This window comes from Hetaerina americana, unplaced genomic scaffold, assembly GCF_022747635.1.
Source record: "Hetaerina americana unplaced genomic scaffold, ioHetAmer1.1.p SCAF_52, whole genome shotgun sequence".
Taxonomy (NCBI): domain Eukaryota; kingdom Metazoa; phylum Arthropoda; class Insecta; order Odonata; family Calopterygidae; genus Hetaerina; species Hetaerina americana.
The window spans coordinates 3,212,931-3,233,139 of record NW_027287117.1 but is presented as its reverse complement, the minus strand read 5'-3'; the positions used below and the strand labels follow the sequence as shown (position 1 = coordinate 3,233,139).

The following is a 20,209-nucleotide window of genomic DNA, read 5'->3' as shown; positions in this document are numbered from 1 at the left end:
GAAACTTAACACTTACACAATAAACTTCCACTTTATTGTGGAAGTGTTAAGTTTCTTTTTACCCTAATAGAAAAGTGTTAAGTGAAACAAAATGGGAAAAGGCTGCAAGGAAGGATTACATCCCCATTGAACTGCTTAAACATGTAGGAAAACAAATAGTAGGGAGAGCTTTAAGAGGAGCAAAGGTGAATAACCAGGCAAAGTCTTGGAGAATCAATGCATACAAAACCATGGTAATGAGATTTTTGACAAAAAGGAAGGCTAAGTTAAAAGAGTTAAAATTGGAGGGCTTAAACAAAAGCAGGAGAAGTAGTTCACCCATTTATGACATATTTTGCATAAAGATTGTTAAAGTAATAATGACATATGAAGATGTACGCATCATGCAAAGAAGGTTTTACGATGCAAGAGTTGATGATAGGGACATTGAATAATGATGTGAAGAGAGAATAAGTGAAAAAACTTTGATAATGAGTGTTTTTAATACCCTAGAAACTGCTTTGTTCACGCAAAATGATAGGCTGTTGGGAGTAGATCTTTCCTCCTTCTACCTCTCTGGCCCAACACATTCTCTTATCACAGTTTCATCATTCCATTGTCACTCAGTAAGCACTGACTCCACATTCCCTGCCTTCTTTGATTTTCTGCCAACAACCTCCTCTCCATCGCAACCATGTATAGAACTTCATATGTTTCCCTCTCTATCCATTTTATTTTATCCTTCCTTCTCCATACCAACAATTCAAAAGCCCCCAATCTACACTTACCAAGTGTCACATATTTTAGGATAAATTCATCTCCTTTGTTGGCCACAATTCACGGCTGGCTAAGGTGAAGTCAACCATTGATGCAAGACTCATTGGAACTTTTAAAGTTAACAAAAGGTTCAGAACTACACGTACAACAAACTATGCTCCATTCAAGCTATCCACTAAATTATCATAACTTTTTACTCAATAACCTTGTTTTCAACTCCCTCCTCTTTGTGTAAGCTTCTTTGCCAAATTCGGTTATCTTTTTTTAATGCCACTCAATTTCCATCTGTAACACATGCTTAATAAGTGGTTTCACTGTTCTAATTTGACCCTCAAGCTGAATGTTTTAACTAGCCTAAAAATTACTTGAAACCCTCATTTCCAATTGTTCTCTCATAACAGACTCTTTATCTCATGCATATCAAGCTAAATCCATAATGAACTAAGGAAACATTACCATCTTTTGGCTGACTAACTAAATAATGCTTGATCATCTGCAAATCTAAATGCCAGATCTGAAGCCCCCTTACGTTTCACACGTCTTTTTAATTCCTCTCTAACCAGTTTTTTTCAATTCATACATTGCAGAGAATGGGTCAATTTCAATAACCATGTCTCACCCCCTTTTCCCACCACCTAATTTCAACCCAATATACTTGAGCAGTCAGGTATATTCTTGTGTTTCTGATAAGTTACGTTTCCCTCAGAATACCTTCTATCTTCAGCAAGAATTTATTAATTGAGCAAACCAAGATGAGCTAAATTCTGGTTGTATTGATATTCATTCCTTTAGCCTTTCAAGGACACTCGTAAATAAATACGTTATACCATCAACCATCCAATTATTACTACCACTGAACTTGAAGAGGATAAAAAAATCATCCAGAGATAGACAACCTACTACAACTTGACATTTTTATTTTATACAAAAAATTACAAATAACTTTGACAGATGCAGTATTCATGCCATTAATGAGACAATATGTACATTTTAAACTATCATTTATGAAATGAATAAACTCAGAAGTCACTTCTTCGGTGCATAGTGGACATACATTAATAGTGAAAGCTGTTAAATTAGGTATTCTAATAGGATGCTGTGCGTAAAAATCACCTCGGCACTTCAGATTTTCACACACTCAATACAGAAACCCTGCTTTCTTTGTCATTCATATAACGTCATAAAAAGTGTTACAATTGTTTCACCATTTCCAACAACAAGAGTGCTTCAAATTACTCTTGCTGACAGGAAATTGATCCACAGCTAGTGGCCATCTTAAATAGACAATAGGACCAGTATTCCCCAAGTACAAGATGATATGCAATTGATTTTGAATCATCAATTATCACAAGTAGTCTTCTTTCTCATGCAAGCATACATTATACACATACATAAGTCTCCCTCCATAATCATTGTTATTCACTCAAGGGTTTCATTGCGTTAAAAATCTTTGAGCAATAAGGTAACTGGTGACAATCATTCATTTATATCCTAAATAAATTTATTTTTACATTGATATGCATAAATTATTCTACAAAAATTCTTCCATAGCCTCACTTTCAAAATTCATGCATCAAAAGTAGATTTCATTTTTGTTACCTAGGAAAAAGTTTAAAAAATATAGTTTGCATTTCAAGCAAATATATCCTTAAAATACATAAAATTTCTATTTGCATACTGCTCTGAAATGTATTTGGTCAATGAAAGTATTCAGGATAAACGAAAACCTAGTTCTTGACAGGCAAATTCTCGTACTGAGGAGACTGCAATCTCCCTAAGTGCAGCTTGTGCTCCTCCAGAAGTGATCAGCACCAATAGCTTCAACAAGTCTTCCCTGCTCACTTGATTCAGAGCTAGCTGCAGGGACTCGACCAGTTGCTCCTGCTGACGTGGAGTGAGATCCTCGGAAATAACAGATATTAACGACCTGTAAGATCCCCACTTGCTCCATGTTGTCAATACAGAGCCCAAGACACCACCTAGAAATAAAGTTTGAATTAAATCTAATCCACATTAGATTAAAAATAAAGTTTATAACATACAATTTAGGAACTAATACGAGAGTAATTGACTCCTTAATCAATGCATAACCAACAGAACAATGATGAAATAAAATGGACAGGTGAATGGAGTACTATATAGGGTAAAGAAGTCTCTGCAAGGCACAAGAAGGCAAAGGAAAATAATGAACCAACTGAGAAATGGCAAATTACCGAAGGCCATTACTGAAAGAATCACAGAGGGAAGCAGTAGCAACGAAAGGCCAAGGATGAATGATAAAAAGCAGGTTAACGAGAGAGGTCATAGGCACAGGAAACCATGAAGTAATGAAAAATGGTTAGGTAACGGGGAAAGCTGTCATAAACCAATATTTGATTGACAAACCATGATAATAGTGACATTTTATGCTCTTAGAAATCACAGATGTACCATGATTTTTTCAGGTTAGAATTGATAAAAAATCTACGATGAGGCTGAAAAGTATTTTAATGTAAACGCTTTAAAGGAAGAAATTAAATTGTTACATAAAAAAATTAGTAACTATATATTAATTTATTCATTGTCGCTGTGGAATTCTATTACCTATCTTTCATATTCAAGTGGCAGTTTCTGTGCTCTTGCTGCTCTGGTATGCGTGCAGAGACCACTTTTCTTTGGGAATTCTTTGTACCATAATGTCTCCCCAAACAAATCAGCAATACACATACCAAACACTAATTTTTTCAGATCAATTAAAATAATTTTTGCCGAAACAGTGATCTCATTCTTCCTGTGAGTTATCATCCAGTTCTTAACATGTTCCTCGACCTTTGGCCAATTAGGAACCCATGGGCCTAAAATTTTTGATACTCCATCTGCATTCACTGAATCAATTTTATGCTTCCTCCATTTATGCATCATCTCCTCAGTCATTGGTGGGCCAAAATGCCTCTCAGCTGCCATGTACTGAATCACCCATGTTTCCAAGCATAATTCATGGCTTCAAGATTAACTACGGTACTGTAAGACCATCTTCCCTCTTTCAATCTTATGTGATTGCTTTAATTTTAACGTTTCATGCACCACGTAATTTCTGAATGTAAAAACAGATATGCACATTTTAAGTAAGGGACCCTATTACATATTGAACAACTCTATCATACCACTTGTGTGCCTGTAGACTGAATACACCAAGACGGATGCGTCGTTTGAGCAGAGGGATAACATCCCTACTCATGCAATGCATTTAAGTTTCTCCGCAGCATCACATTGAAAGTGTAAATAAACATGTTACTCTGTATACATTTAAGATTCATTTGGGAATTTTTCAGGATATATCATCAAAGAAATATTAAATCCCTATTGCTTAATACTGGCACAAAACAGCTATACTATTATCAAAATTTGTAATAAAGACAACCATTTTGTATGGTTGATGAGGAAAAAAAAAATACTTAATGATAAGTATTTTCCCAGCAAATCAGCTAGTGACTAATTGGATGAGATAATACCTTTAATACCCTCAGATCATAAGATGCAAGCTAGTTTAAAAGCATATTTTGGAGAAAAACAAGTGCATCTTATGGGCAGGGAAATACAGTACATTTTTAAATGAAGAAAACTGTTTTTGATGGCAAATACGATACAAGAGAGTATAAAACACAACTATTTCGGTAGGACCTGTCCAGGAGAAATGCTTAAAGCCCATCACATATGAGAACCATGAATGATTTTTGAGCCATTATTTTGGAAAAAATATAATTCTTTTTTGTCATCAAATATGGGACTTCAAATCCTTGTCAATTTTTGCTGAAGAATTATCTAATCGAAAAAAATTGATTGGTAATACTCAAAAAGGCATATAACAGAGTGCATTGGGAAAAAATTATTAGTATATTCAAGTAAATAGGAATAGATTGGAGGGAAAGGAGGCTAATCCGCAACCTGTACATGTCTCAGACTGCTCAGGTGCGGGTGGGGAACGGGGAGTCCGGATGGGTAGTGTTAGGAAGAGGTGTAAGGCAGGGTTGCCCATTATCACCGTTGCTGTTCAACCTGTATGTAGAGGAAATGATCAAAGAGGCATGGGAAGAACGAGGTAGGAATGAAAGTGGGTGGGGAATTCGTAAAATCAGTTAGGTTTGCTGATGACCCAAGCTTTAGTTAGTTTGTCAGTCAGCCAAGGGGTTGCAAGCATTGCTTAGTGAATTGGAAATTCAGTGCGACAGGTATGGGATGAGAATCAATATTAATAAAACAAAGGTTAAGCGATTTTCTAGAAAGATAAAGGCTAAGCTTAACATTAAAATAGGAGGGCAAAAACTCGAGCAGGTAGAACAGTTTACCTATCTCAGAAGTGTTTTTGACCAACACGGTCAAAGTAGTAGGGACGTAAGGAGAAGAGTGCGCTAGGCGAAGAGGCTTTCACAAGGAGAAGGGAGTTGATGACAGGGACGTTGAGTAAGGATGTTAAGAAAAGACTCGTAAAAACTTTTATATGGAGCGTAGTTATGTACAGCACGGAAATGTGGTCACTGAAGCAGGAGGATAGTCATAGATTGGAGGTTTTTGAAAAGTGGGAGTGGAGTTTTCCTTTCTGTCAACTTAATCTTTTCCAAGACTGGGGATAGGAGAGGGGATTACAGGGAGAAATCCTAAGGAGACAGTAATAATGGATGCAAAGCATATAGATCGGCAATAGGATGTTAAAGACAGTGATGGAGGGGAGAATGTTGGGCAAATGAGGAAAGGGAAGGAACAGGATAGGGATGTTGGACAGGATGAAGGGAGGATGGGAGTACACAGAGATGATGAGGGACTTCCTGTAGAGTATTGGGTTTCTTTGTTGCTCTAAGGCCCTTCAAGGTAGTGGATGTCTCCTATATCTTCAATTTCTGCTATACATTTACTAATTCTAATTCACTTTACTTAACACCACCTTAAAATCTACAAAACCAACAAATACAACCTAACTGTATTCGACATTCTTCTCTATGAGTAACCTAATTTTTGCTATGCCATCACTTCCCTGCTATGGTACTTCTTCCCTTTCTGGACCTCAACTGATCTCTAAATTTTTATTAGGTATGCTAAATTAAGATTTAAAAAAGTTTAAAACATACTTTAATTTAGAATGGATCACTGTATGATCTGAAACCTAGTCTTAGACACAAGAATTTTGAAATGCAGGTACGGAGGAGACTGTAGAAAATAAGGTGGAACAGAGAAGAAGACTATTGATGGAAGAGGGTGAAGAAACAACCTGCAATGGGAAATCCGTAATAGGAATTATCCCAGACGTCACAGTCCGTACTACATTTCGGGGTGTTCCCACACCTAATATAATGGCAGCCTCTGTATTTCTCTTCTCCATTTCAAATTACTAAAGGTGTACAAAGTTAAATCATAAATATCAACGTGGATACATTTTTCTCATTTTTGGAAATGAAAAATTCGCCTCGTGGACTTAAATGAACTTGGCCGGAGAGCTAGCCCACGACTATCTGCCGGCCGTTGAAGCTCTGGATTTTTCAGTCATATTTGCACTTCTTGCAAAAATATATACGTATATATTTTTGCAAGAAGTAACTAAGTAAATCCCCTACACCATTACAGTAATCTCACTACATATTATACTCAGTAATACTCCCTGTGACGCCAGATGACTAACATATATGTTCAAATGACGGGATTTTCGAGCATCATTAAAAACCTTAATGGCTAAAAGAGTCAATTTGAATAGATACCAAGTAAAAGGCCAACGGGACCCAAAGCAACACTGCCAGCAGTTGCAGCACAGCCAACGGTTACTCCTCCCGAAAGAGAATTTCTCAGGGTAACTCGTACTCCTTCAAGTTCGGACAATTTGCTAACTTCAGCTAAAATTGAACGTACAGCCATTTCTCTTAGTTCAAGGATCCTGGAAGACCAAAATTCATCCTTAGCCTCTCCACCGGAGATTAGACAATGACAACATTATCAAATTTCATTCAAGACAAGTGAAGATAAGATGATTTTGTTCCACATACGTCTGATTAAGTGTATAAATCGCTGTACCTTTGTAGTAATTGTCGTCTATAATTCTTTCTTCTTGTACCACGTTCAAAATTGTATTAAATTATATCCATGAATATATACGTGAAATTAAAAAAGCGACGGCTATGAGTATTTACCTTAACGGCCAAATCACTACGCACTGATTATCACTGCAACTAAGCAGTGGCTTACTCATGGCACATGCCGTTAAAAGCCATAGCTACAGTTATTAGTTTTTACTTGATCGACAAGATTTCAAATGATAGCATTCCATTTAAAGGAGATTGTAATCTCAATAGAAAGAATGAATTGCACTGGAACTAATGTCCGGGGGGGGAGGGTGCAATATGTGGACCAATCGTGTACTGTTCATCTTACGAACAAATGATACACGATTATCTCAAACGCGGTTATTAAACAGCAGTGGATATGGTAGACGTCGTCCCTTCTTGGTGTTCGCTATGCATTCAATAGCTTATGGTAATTGGTGTCATATTAGCTATTATCACACATAGATATTGTTCATATCATTCGAATGTTATGTTGGTAACGACGATGAGGTGGTTAATAATTGATAATACCTGCGTTTGTTCTCATCAGGAAGTCATTTAGTGCTTCTCGTGGAATGCATGAGAATAATAGGATATTCATTGGGTTTCTTTACCAGGAATGGAATAATCCTGCTAACATGGAGTCAATTAGAGATGACGCATTGACATCTAAGGTGACGCCAAAGGATTTCATTCGAGTCGTTAACGGATGCTTGAATAAATACTACAAAGATCCGATATCATGTTTTGGTTCTTATTCATATGCCACTACATTTTGTCACAAGTGGATGATGAGACAGGTACGTTAGGAACTGAAATGGGTAATAATCATTAGGATAATGTGTCCCAGGGACCGACATGTTGTCTTTATGCGTTACGGTGAAGAAAGACAGTATTTAACTAATGGAACATTCTGGCTATCATTGCCTCTTAATAATTAATGTTAACCTTCTGTTTTTGAGTAAAGAGTCATTGATTTTTTTCCAACTTCAAGGACGAATCCTTATCTAAATCTCAATCAATAATAATTTTTGAGGAGAGTAAAATTGTTTCTATGAAAGTTGATAATTTATATGAAGCTCCAAAATGATAACCATATAATAGAAGTCAGTTTTACTACCAGTAATCATTTGAATCTTTTTCTAATGCATGTTTCATGCTTAAGCGTTTGCTAGTTTCATCACTGTTTTTGGTTGTATTCATAATATTTTATTGCCATTATGTTGTTAAATCTTATTTACATTTTAAATTCATTGCCTGTTTTAGTTCATGTGCATTTTTCATTTCACAATTCCTAAGGTTTTCCCAAATATGTATGAAAAACTGGTACATATTATTGAAATAGACCATACAGTTGCACTCGAAGGCATGTTAACACATGAGGCAGCATGAGGAATGACCAAGTATAAATGCCTAAATCCAAGGCCTTTTGAAGAGCTTCGGTTTGTCAATCATGTAGAGCCACGGCAAATAATGATCCATCGAGAGTCGGCACTTCATTAAATGTGTACTCAGTGTGGATGAGTAGTTCTCAATAGCATGATGAAAATCCCACGTGCATTTAATTTTTCAGTCCTCATGTGGTGGAAGCATGGAGTGAGGCAATTCAAATTGAGGTTCATAATACCAATGTAGGGAACGGTGATGGAGTTGAAGAAGTTTCTTCAAAAAGATACTTCAACCAAATTCATTGTGGTTTCAGCACATTTAAAATATATTCCATGTTAACTACTTATTCTTGGTAGGTTTTTGATGATTTAATGCTATAATCTTCCTTGTGTTCAGCCATTTATTTTCTTCTTCATTTATTCTTACCCTCTACCTGCCTTCGTGACTACTAAAAACTCTATTCTCTTCATACTAACTTTTCTTCTCTATATTCTATCCACATCATCAGGACCTCATCTTTTTTTTATTATATTTTACCCAATTTACTCTTTGTGTAAATGTTTATCTTATTTTATTACTCACTTCTACTATTAGTGTAAATGAAGTGTTATTTCTAACATCCTGCCAGTCCCATCACCTTTCTATGTAGTGCACTCCTTTTTCCCTGCCCTGTTTAGTTTCACTCCTCATTTTTTTAAAGTTATTTTTAATTTGAACTCCCAAATACTTCATTAATTCCCTACCATTTTATTTTGTAAATTAACTTCCAAATTATTTCCTTTGTTATCCATGGCTTCCTAACCCTTTTTGTATGCCCTGTTCATTTTTTCCATTCACCACCTTGTTCCTTGTAAACACACTCCCCTCTCTTACTTGTACCCCATCTGTTCCCTTATCCATACTCAGAATATCTTCAAATTCCTGCTGGTCCTTTGTTTATTGTCCCAATGAGGTCCTCTACTTTGCATTTTCTTATACTTCCCTTTTTCATTTTCTTAAATACATCATTACAGGTCATGAGCAGTAATTTTTCTCTTAAGTCTTCTCCTGCTCCCAGGAAGTGAGTTGATCACCCTTTCCCTAAAATTATTCCTAAACTTCAATCCTCCACCCTTCATTCTTGCTGCATCAATCCTCTGTTATTTTCTATGTTGATTATTTTACTATTTTTGCTCACTGGAAGTGTTACTTTTCATTTTGCTCTGAATTAAACATCTCTTTGTGTTTAAAAAATTCACTGCCTTTCCTAAGTTGATCTAGTGACAGCCCTGTTTGTAGCAACCATGGAGAACTGGTCAATGTTTGCTGTAGTTATAGTGCATAAAGTCTATTTATTTTCTTTCAGGGTGTTGAAAAATGTAGACGCTCACAAGGTTTTGCTTGTATCTTCCAAGATCTTGCTAAAGCAAATCATTGGAATCAAACAGTTCATTATCTGAGTAGCTCTCTACTTTTTAACCTTCCACCAGTTAATGTGATTCAGAAATTATTGGACACTATGTTGGTGAGTACATACTACATTCACTTCTGAAATGTGTTCCTTAATTATTGTTTTTTTTTAAATTTATTCTTTCATCTTTTCCTCTCGTTAAACCAGGTGATCGATACTGAAACCTTTGTTGTTGAAGCACAAATATACCTCCATCAACTAAGTACATTTTACCCACCAAAAGATGATGATATGGCTTTTTATTATTGGGAAATATTCAAGGAAGAGGAAATAGAACAAAAAAGAGTGAGTATTTCAAACATTTTAAAATAATTGAAATAATATGAGCTTTTGATCAACAGCTATTAAGTACAACCAACTGGTTGCAGTCTGCTTGATTTGTTTTGATTAGTTTCATTTCAACTCCCTTGACAAAGTAATATTCAAGCTTTGAGAGTGATATGGCATTTTCAACTCAATTGAAAGCCTTGCTGAGGCCACGTAGTGTCACAGAGATGCTCTCTCTTCAAAAGCATTAATAATGTAGTTAGCAGTACACTAGAACCATAATTATTGATATTCCAGATATAGTGAAATATTAAACTGTAAAATGGAAAATACCTTATTGGACTTAAAAAAAACTCACATATATGATATTAGATCTTCATAAATGTTGCCAAAAACAGGGGCTATGGAATAGGGTGGTATTTAGCTAAATCATATTTAAAAAAAAAACATAAGCTCAGTTTGCACAACCCATAGGTCGGTTTGGTAGGTGATGGTAGAGTTCACCCAGTACTAAGCCCTATACGGCGTGTGAAATTCACACATCAAAGTAGGGTGGCAAGATCCTTTCCCTGTGCCACGTATTGTTTCCCAGGAAGATCTGGTACCCAAAGAATCCCACTGTTCAACTTAAGTTGAGGGTGCTGAAAAGCATGCCTGGGAAGCGAGCTCAGGTCCTCCAGTCAGTGCTCTACCCCTAGACTACCACATCCCCTAAATCATATTATTTACTTTTTAATAGAAGTACACAATTTTGGAATATTTCAGGGTTTTTGCAAAGTATCCTGATTGAGACCATGACTTGAGTAACATAGGTCAAGTTTGTGTAATAAACACAATAATGCCTTATCTAAGAGAAACACACTGTGTCAGAATTTACTTTTGGAGTGCTTAATTATTTTGTAGCCAACCATCTCAAATTGAGTAAGAAATATCCATTTTAAGTTTAAATTGTTTGGAGAAAAAATTTGGAAACATACTGTCTACCGCCAGAGTTGACACTTGCAGAGGACATGTCGACAGCTTTTGAGAAAAAAGTATTTACAGCATCTTGAGTGAAATGAAGATTAAGATGTGCATTAGAATAACCGACTTCTGCATTAATTACTCAGCATGCTGCGTGATGTTCATTGTGATTACAAATTAAGCCATTATTTACTTTATTTTTTGCTCATGCAATTGAATTACAGCAATCTTCTTTGTAAGTCACATGCAAGTTTATGCTGTACTTGCATGCATCTTAGACCTGCATATTCCCATTAATTTTGTAAGAGTAGTAGGTACAAATAAATTCATTTCTCAGTTATAATAACTAGTCAGTGAACCAGGAAGTTTTTTCTTTTAGTGAGATGATTGTTATTGGTAATACTGTTAAGTTTTGTTTGTGCACAGGCTGCAAACCAGTACAATGACTATTCCCTTGCCTCTCCCACAAAACACAACCTGATTTCCACACTACATGAATTCAATTGAGCATACTTCCTTCCTCCCCTCTATCGCAGTCTTAAAAATTCCTTAACCTATCAAAATTATCTACATCCATCTTCCATACCTCCTTTGGATCTCTCCTATCAATCACCTCCTCTCCTCCCATACTCAGTCTTTCCTTGTTTGTTTTCCTTCTCTCCGTTTTTCCTTTTGTTTTCATTGTTTTTCAGCTCTAGTCTCAGCTCAGAAGAGGCCCAACCAGTTAGAATAGGGACTTGGGATGATAGGATCATGTTTAAGATCGGGAAATTAGAAAATATTAAGTAGGATTTGGACTGAGGAAATGAAGATATTTTAGGGTTATGTGATATGAGGTGGAAGGGTATTGGGGACAACTGAAGGAATAGTTTAACAGAAATATATGACAGTATGTGGCAATATAATTGAAAAAAAAAATATCAGAAGAAGCATAGTACACGTGGTGAAGGTGAGAGATAGAATATTATTTGTTGAGGTAAATGCTGGACAAATGAACTTGATCATTTTTCAGGCTATGTGCCAAATAGTTACCTAAGTTAGGAAGAAATAGTCCAGAGTATGTGATCAAATAGTGGAAATGATTGTGAGTGTTTGTGGGAGAAAACATTTCACTGTAGTAGGGGATGGGAATAGTGGATGAGGGAGGTATCTATGGTTTACGAACAAGGAATGGCTGCAGGGAAGCAGCAGATTAATGTGGGAGAAGTTGTTTAATCATAATGAATACTTAGTTTAAACACCGCAACAGATCCCAAGAAACTGCAGGTGGTGCCGCAACAGTAACTTATGATGAAGTCATCTGCTATTATGCATTTCAATGCAACAATTTCAGAGTATAAAAATCATTGGCCTTGATGAGGATCCTGGTCAAGGCGAATGATTTTTACCCTCCTAAATTGTTGCACCACAGCAGATATTCGTGTATGGATATCTTTTCAATCAGCATTTCTCCGTGGCATACACGTAACAATTGTCTTCTTTTGCCAGAATTTTATCTTTCCACCTCTAAGTGTTCGCTTTCCTACCACATTTAGCTTCCTATCCACGCAATTGCCTTCACTGGATCTCTTCTTAACCTACTGTCTTTAGCTCTCTCCTAATTAGCCATTTAGGTAACTAAGTCCCTACCAGGTGATCTTGTTTACGTGCCTCATCTTTAATTTGTATGCTCATTATCAAAGAACTGTTGGTTATTATGTCAGTCAATGTAATTGTTGTAATACAGGGGTATTTCCAGAAGTACCCGACCAAACAAAAAAACACAAAAATTTTGGAAAAAAATGTATTTATTTCTCAACATAATCTCCTTTCAGCTCTTAGCACTTTTTCCAGTGATGTTCAATAAGTTCGATACCCTTTTTATAATAAAAACTGTCTTGCTCCTCTAAATAGCCATTAACTGCCAACATCACTTCTTCATGGTTGGAAAATCTTAGACCACCAAAGCATTTTGTCAAGTTTGTGAACTGGAAATAATCTAGGGTGGCTAAATCTGGCCAATAGGATGCATGAGGTAGCAATTCAAACTTCAATTGCTTGATTTCTTAGCTCAAACGTTGCAATAAGTTGGCATAATACTCGCCGTTGATAGTTTTATTTTTTTCAAGATAGTCAATGAAAATTGTTCCACACGTATCCCAAAAAAGCATACTCGGTGATGAGATAGAAAGGGCATTAAGGGAGATGAAGCTAAATAAGGCCGTGGGGGTGGATAACATCACCGCAGAACTATTGAAATGTTTAGGAAAATGTGGGAGGAAGAGGCTATATGGGCTGATCCGTAGTATTTATGAGGAGGGAATCTGGCCGGAAGACTTTGTGAGATCAGTTTTAGTTCCTATTCCGAAAAAGGTAAAGGCTACGTCATGTGAGGACTACAGGGCAATTAGTTTGATATCCCACGCAGCTAAAGTTGTTCTCAGGATCATAAAAAGAAGGATAGAGAGTAGGGCAAATGATTACATAGGGGATGATCAGTTTGGGTTTAGGAAGGGGAGAGGTACGCGTGATGCCGTTGCAGTGATGAGATTATTAATCGAGTGGAATATAGAATACAACGAGGAGGTATTTGCCTGTTTGGTAGATTTCGAAAAAGCATTTGATAGAGTGAATTGGGAAACACTAATGAGAATATTGCAGAAAATAGGAATAGATTGGAGGGAAAGGAGGCTAATCTGCAACCTGTACATGTTTCCGACTGCTCAGGTGCGGGTTGGGAACAGGGAGTCCGGTTGGGCAGTGTTAGGAAGGGGTGTAAGGCAGGGTTGCCCATTATCACCGTTGCTGTTCAACCTGTATGCAGGGGAAATGATCAAAGGGGCATGGGAAGAACTGGAGGTAGGAATGAAAGTAGGTGGGGAATTCATAAAATCAGTTAGGTTTGCTAATGACTAAGCTTTAGTTTGTCAGCATTGCTGAGTGAATTGGAAATTCAGTGGGACAGGTATGGGATGAGAATCAATATTAATGGAACAAAGGTTATGCGATTTTCTAGAAAGAAAAAAGCCAAGCTAAACATTAAAATAGGAGGGCAAAAACTAGAGAGTAGGTAGAACAGTTTACGTATCTCGGTAGTGTTTTGGACCAACACGGTCAAAGTAGTAGGGACGTAAGGAGAAGAATTGCGCTAGGGAAAGAGGCTTTCACAAGGAGGTAGTTGATAACAGGGACGTTGAGTAAGGATATTAAGAAAAGACTCGTAAAAACTTTGATATGGAGCGTGACTATGTACGGCGCAGAAACGTGGTCATTGAAGCAGGAGGATAGACGTAGACTGGAGGCTTTTGAAATGTGTGTATGGAGAAGAATGGAGAAGGTGAAATGGACAGAGAAGAAAACAAATGAGGAAGTACTTGGTATGGTGGGCGAAGAGAGGGGTTTGTTGGGAGCAATCCTATGGAGGCAGGAGAGGTGGTTGAAGTGGTATTGACCGGGAGCAGGATGTTGAATAATGTAATTGATGGGAGAATGTTAGGCAAACGAGGAAAGGGAAGGAACAGGATAGGGTTATTGGACGGGATGAATGGAGGAAGAAGATCAGAGATGAAGAGGAAAGATATAGAGTGGGATGCTGGATTTTGTATTTTGTTAGGAGTCACAGTATGTTTTATTTAGTAGCTGTGTCCATCCAAAAACCTACCTTAACTGGTAGATTACCTAATAGTAATAATCTCTGAAAACTGATGCCATGACCTTGCCTGCAGATGAAATGGGCTTCACCTTCTTTGGAGCCATTTTCCTTTTTGAATCTTCTTTTGTCTTGGGTATGAAGTAATGGATCCATGTTTCATCCATGGTTATGAAACGGTGGTGCAAAAAATCTGCTTTGTTGCTGTGAAACTTTGCTTAGCAGTCAATTGAAACATATTGAAACACGACACTGGTTTTGCTCGAGTGTGAGCAAATGCATACTTACTAATACAGTGATATTTTTCAATCACCTACCACTATCTCGAGGTCAGGCGGGACACTTCTGGGATGACCCTTGTAATGTTTCATAATCTTAACATCAGATAGGCCATCCAATCCATTCGTTTTATTGAAGTCATACGAATGAAATATTAGAAAATAATTTGAATTATTTCTGTTGTTTATAGTTTTTGTTGTGTCTGGAGCACAGTTTCAATTGCTCTTCTGAGTTATGGTGCTGGCTTGGCACATTTTTGGATGCACAAATATTAACCCAGTAATGAGTTTTAAATTTTAGTGTATTTCTTCAACTTTTAAAATTAAGGTAAAGTATTGATCTGTGACCTTTGACTTAGCTAGCAATATCCTACCCTGAAAATACAGTCAGTAAGAAATCATTGAATCACTTTTGAACTTCTTTCAAATAGGTATCATCGCCCAGAGACCCATGTGGGTCGTTCATAAATATCCTTCACCAGCTCGACGTTGAGTTGACCAATTTGGATCAGGAAAATAACAATTCTCATAGTATTGCAGTAAATGTGTCTTGTCTCAGCTTGGAGCAAAATGTGGATGATGCCAACAGATTTGAAGAGGAGGAGTATGATGGGAATGCATCTGCTCCAGCTAAAGATATGCTAGAATATTATGATTCAACAACGCTGACGGGGAAACATTTGAAACTTTGGTGGCCAAAAGCTGGTACTGAACAAAAAATACATCGTCTTATTTGTGTCCTCTCTGTGATGAATGATATATTTCAAATGGACATTGATGTGTGGAACCAAAGGTAAGTTTTTGCATGCATATCCTACTTTTTTAACATTGAGATCATTAACCTTGTATAAATTGCATTGTTTCAGGCAAAATGTGCTGGAATTGCAACATATTAATGACCAAATAATTGCAATTGTTCTCTAGTTATAATTTTTTTTTCTGACCAGGTTTTGATGTAATACATCATCTTTGCATACATGATACAAGTGAAAGTGTCATCTAATGTACGTACACTTTGATTTTGGAGGGAGAAAGGGGATGAGGGAGAGAGGGGGAAGGGCCTGATGAGGGAGGGGAGGGAATTGGGAAGAGTTGGCAGAGGATCGAGAAACTTGATTGTGAAATTTCAGCATTTAGCATTGGTGCTAGTCTGCTGACCCCAGTGGTGGTTGGAAGACTGTCTTTGCCTAGAGGTCATGCTTTGCTTCCCACCTTGGTGGGTTCTTTTTTTTTCACTGAAGGATTTGGTGTTTATAATTGTCTTCATTGTTATTTTCCAATTAAAAGATAAGATGTAAAGGCTTAAATATGGCTGTTTTCGGATTAATGATAAATAAATTAAAATAAAGTCTGACGTCCAGAAGTAAGGCTTATATACATATATATATATATATATATATATATATATATATCCCTCCCCGGACTACAACCTTGACGTGGTGGAAGGGCTTGTGCGTTCCGATGACCCCTAGAGCTGTGCTGGCGGGAGTAATAATTATTGCTCCTGGTAGGGTCACCCATGCCAGATAGGTCGAAGGTTAGGAGCCAGACGAAAGGTAGTCCACGCAGCGTCTGTTCCTCAGTGAGGCGGCTGCAATGGCGTCTGACCCCAGTGGGGCGGCCAGTAAGTGATGGTGTCACGTTAAAAACACTATTGAGGAAGGCAACGGGAAACCACCTCAATTATCATTCCCTAGAAAAATATGATGGACAATAGAGATAATTTGAGTCCTGGCAACCACGGGGCTCGGCCCAATCGGCCGTGTGTCGTGCCCGGCAGCGGGGGAGGCAAGGCTTCCGCGGTCGTCATCCCACGAAACCCTTGCAAGGGAAAACCAGCAGCAGCAGGACAGAAGACGCAGGAGAAGAAGACAAAATTAGTTAGAATAGGAACGTGGAATGTTAGGACAATGATGAGGACAGGGAAATTGGAGAATGTTAAGCGAGAGATGGAAAGGGGAAATATCGATATTTTAGGTCTATGCGAGGTGAGATGGAAAGATAGCGGGGATTACTGGAGTGATAAGTATAGAATAATATACAGCGGTGGGGACGAGAGCCAACGAGGGGTTGCCATAGTATTAAATGAAGAGGTAGAAAGAAGCGTAGTCAACATAGAGCAGGTAACGGATAGAATACTACTAGTGGAGATAAAAGCAGAACCGACGAACTTAGTTATTATTCAGGTATACATGCCACCGAGCAACCATAAGGAAGAAGAGGTCGATAAGATATACGATCAGTTAGAGGACATGATCGCGTGTGTTCCTGCAGGGAAACATTTGATAGTGATGGGGGATTGGAATGCGACGGTAGGCGAAGGAAGAGATGGTGATGAGGTGGGCGACTACGGTTTAGGCACGAGGAATGACCGCGGGGAGAAAGCAGTTGAGTTCTGCAGGAGACAGGGGTTAGTCATCACCAACACTTGGTTTAGACACCACAAAAGACGCAGGTATACATGGAAAATGCCAGGTGACTCAGGAAGATATCAGCTAGATTATATCCTGGTTAGACACAGGTTTAGGAATAGTGTGATAAATTCCCACAGCTTTCCGGGAGCGGATGCGGACTCAGACCACAATTTAGTTGTTATGAAATGTAGCGTACGTTTCAAAAAGATAAGGCAGGGGCGGCGAGTTAGAAAATGGATTGTAGAAGCATTAAATGGGTTGAAAAGGAAGGAATACAAACAGGCGGTAGAGAAAATCATGGAGGATGGTAAAGGGCTTATTACTATCGATGAAAAATGGGAAATGATCAAAAAAGGGTTGTCTAAAGCCGCAAAAGACACTATTGGAACCGTTAACGCTAAAAGGACTAGGAAACCATGGATCACGGATGAGATGATTACAAAGATGGATAAGCGGCGAAAATGGAAGAATATAAATACAGAATTAGGCAAAATGAAGTACAAAGAATTGAACAATAAATTGAGGCGGGCAACAAATAAGGCAAAAGACACATGGTGGAAGACGCAGTGCGAGGATATGGAAAGTCTCCAGAGGAAGGGTGAAATCGGTGCGCTGTACAGCAAAGTTAAATCGTTATCGGGAAGTAAGAAAGGAAGAGCTATGCTAATAGTTAGAGATAAGGCGGGTAAGGTAATAGTTGACGCAGGAAAGATCCAAGAGAGATGGAAGGAGTATAAAGAAGAACTGTATAGTAAAGAACTCAGACCAACACAGTTAGACATTGAAAAAGAAAATGACGTAGAGGAAGACAGCTTAGGTCCAGGCATACTAGACAATGAGATAGAAAGGGCATTAAGGGAGATGAAACTAAATAAGGCCGTGGGGGTAGATAACATTCCCGTGGAACTTTTAAAATGCTTAGGAAAATGTGGGAGGAAGAGGCTATATGGGCTGATCCGTAGCATTTATGAGGAGGGAATCTGGCCGGAAGACTTTGTGAGAGCAGTTTTAGTTCCGATTCCGAAAAAGGTGAAGGCCACGTCATGTGAGGACTATAGGACAATTAGTTTGATATCCCACGCAGCTAAAGTTGTTCTCAGGATCATAAACAAAAGGATAGAGAATAGGGCCAATGATTACTTAGGGGATGACCAGTTTGGGTTTAGGAAGGGGAGAGGTACGCGTGATGCCATTGCAGTAATGAGATTATTAATCGAGAGGAATATAGAATACAACCAGGATGTATTTGCCTGCTTCGTAGATTTCGAAAAAGCGTTTGATAGAGTGAATTGGGAAAAAATAATGAGTATATTGCAGAAAATAGGAATAGATTGGAGGGAAAGGAGGCTAATCCGCAACCTGTACATGTCTCAGACTGCTCAGGTGCGGGTGGGAAACGGGGAGTCAGGATGGGCAGTGTTAGGAAGGGGTGTAAGGCAGGGTTGCCCATTATCACCGTTGCTGTTCAACCTGTATGCAGAGGAAATGATCAAAGAGGCATGGGAAGAACTAGAGGTAGGAATGAAAGTGGGCGGGGAATTCGTAAAATCAGTTAGGTTTGCTGATGACCAAGCTTTAGTTTGTCAGTCAGCCAAGGGGCTGCAAGCATTGCTGAGTGAATTGGAAATTCAGTGCGACAGGTATGGGATGAGAATCAACATTAATAAAACAAAGGTTATGCGATTTTCTAGAAAGAAAAAGGGCAAGCTTAACATTAAAATAGGAGGGCAAAAACTAGAGCAGGTAGAACAGTTTACGTATCTCAGTAGTGTTTTGGACCAACACGGTCAAAGTAGTAGGGACGTAAGGAGAAGAATTGCGCTAGGCAAAGAGGCTTTCACGAGGAGGAGGGAGTTGATGACGGGGACTTTGAGTAAGGATGTTAAGAAAAGACTCGTAAAAACTTTGATATGGAGCGTAGCTATGTACGGCGCGGAAACGTGGTCATTGAAGCAGGAGGATAGACGTAGACTGGAGGCTTTTGAAATGTGGGTGTGGAGAAGAATGGAGAAGGTGAAATGGACAGAGAAGAAAACAAATGAGGAAGTACTTGGTATGGTGGGCGAAGAGAGGGGTTTGTTGGGAGCAATCCTATGGAGGCAGGACAAGTGGATGAAGGGGGTGTTGACCGGCAGTGGGATGTTGAAGACTGTGATAGAGGGTAGAATGTTGGGCAAAAGAGGAAAGGGAAGGAACAGGATAGGGATGTTGGACGGGATGAAGGGCGGAAGAAAGTACTCAGAGATGAAGAGGGACCTGGTGTAGAGTAGAATTTAGGGTTGTGTTTTGTTAGTAGTCACAAAATATTTGTTTGGTAGTTGTGTCCATCGAAAAACCTACCTTAACCGGTAGATTACCTTAAAAAAAAAATATATATATATATATATATATATATATATATATATATATATATACATATATACATATATATACGAATATATATATATACATATATATATATATATGCATATACTATATATATATATATATATATATATATATATATATATATACATATATATATATATATATATATATATACATATATATATATATATATATATATATATATATATATATATATATATATATATGTATATATATGTATATATGTGTGTATATATATATATATGTATATATATATATATATGTATTTTTTTTTTAAGTAATCTACCGGTTAAGGTAGGTTTTTGGACTGACACAACTACCAAACAAATATTTTATTACTCCTAACAAAACACAAAATCAATCATCCTACTCTATATCAGGTCCCTCTTCATCTCTCAGTACTTCCTTCCTCCCTTCATCCCGTCCAAAAACCCTATCCTGTTCCTTCCCTTTCCTCTTTTGCCCAACATTCTACCCTCTATCACAGTCTTCAACATCCCACTGCCGGTCAACACCCCCTTCATCCACTTTTCCTGCCTCCATAGGATTGCTCCCAACAAACCCCTCTCTTCGCCCACCATACCAAGTACTTCCTCATTTGTTTTCTTCTC

At 37.8% G+C, this 20,209-nt stretch overlaps 2 protein-coding genes across 3 annotated transcripts in view; one reads left to right on the top strand and one right to left on the bottom strand.

The window, feature by feature from the left end:
• Positions 1-1,649: 1,649 nt before the first annotated feature.
• Positions 1,650-7,118, bottom strand: LOC139694673 (protein C19orf12 homolog). Of its 2 annotated transcripts, none has more exons than XM_071593169.1 (3): positions 6,765-7,118; positions 6,483-6,655; positions 1,650-2,735 (listed from the first exon to the last, which is right to left on the bottom strand). In XM_071593169.1, the coding sequence occupies exons 2-3, from the start codon at positions 6,634-6,636 to the stop codon at positions 2,467-2,469; spliced, it is 423 nt and encodes a 140-aa protein (XP_071449270.1). In that variant the 5' UTR covers positions 6,637-6,655; positions 6,765-7,118; the 3' UTR covers positions 1,650-2,466. The 2 variants fall into 2 exon arrangements, with proteins under 2 accessions (XP_071449270.1, XP_071449269.1); XM_071593168.1 differs by having other exon boundaries at positions 6,793-7,118.
• A 59-nt stretch (positions 7,119-7,177) lies between these two features.
• The window catches only part of LOC139694676 (SMC5-SMC6 complex localization factor protein 1-like), a 47,286-nt gene continuing 34,254 nt past the window's right edge, over positions 7,178-20,209 (top strand). The window contains exons 1-5 of the mRNA XM_071593173.1: positions 7,178-7,251; positions 7,439-7,621; positions 9,556-9,714; positions 9,808-9,945; positions 15,228-15,589. Coding sequence (XP_071449274.1) covers positions 7,249-7,251; positions 7,439-7,621; positions 9,556-9,714; positions 9,808-9,945; positions 15,228-15,589 — 845 coding nt within the window. The 5' untranslated portion in view covers positions 7,178-7,248. The remainder of the gene's footprint in view (positions 7,252-7,438; positions 7,622-9,555; positions 9,715-9,807; positions 9,946-15,227; positions 15,590-20,209) is intronic.

Coding starts and splice junctions, on each gene's coding strand:
- LOC139694673 (XM_071593169.1), bottom strand. CDS start 6,636: ATGGCTGTACGTTCAATTTTAGCTGAAGTTAGCAAATTGTCCGAACTT. Junction 2,736..6,482: donor TCCCGTTGGCCTTTTACTTG/GTATCTATTCAA, acceptor CTTTATTTCTAG/GTGGTGTCTTGGGCTCTGTA.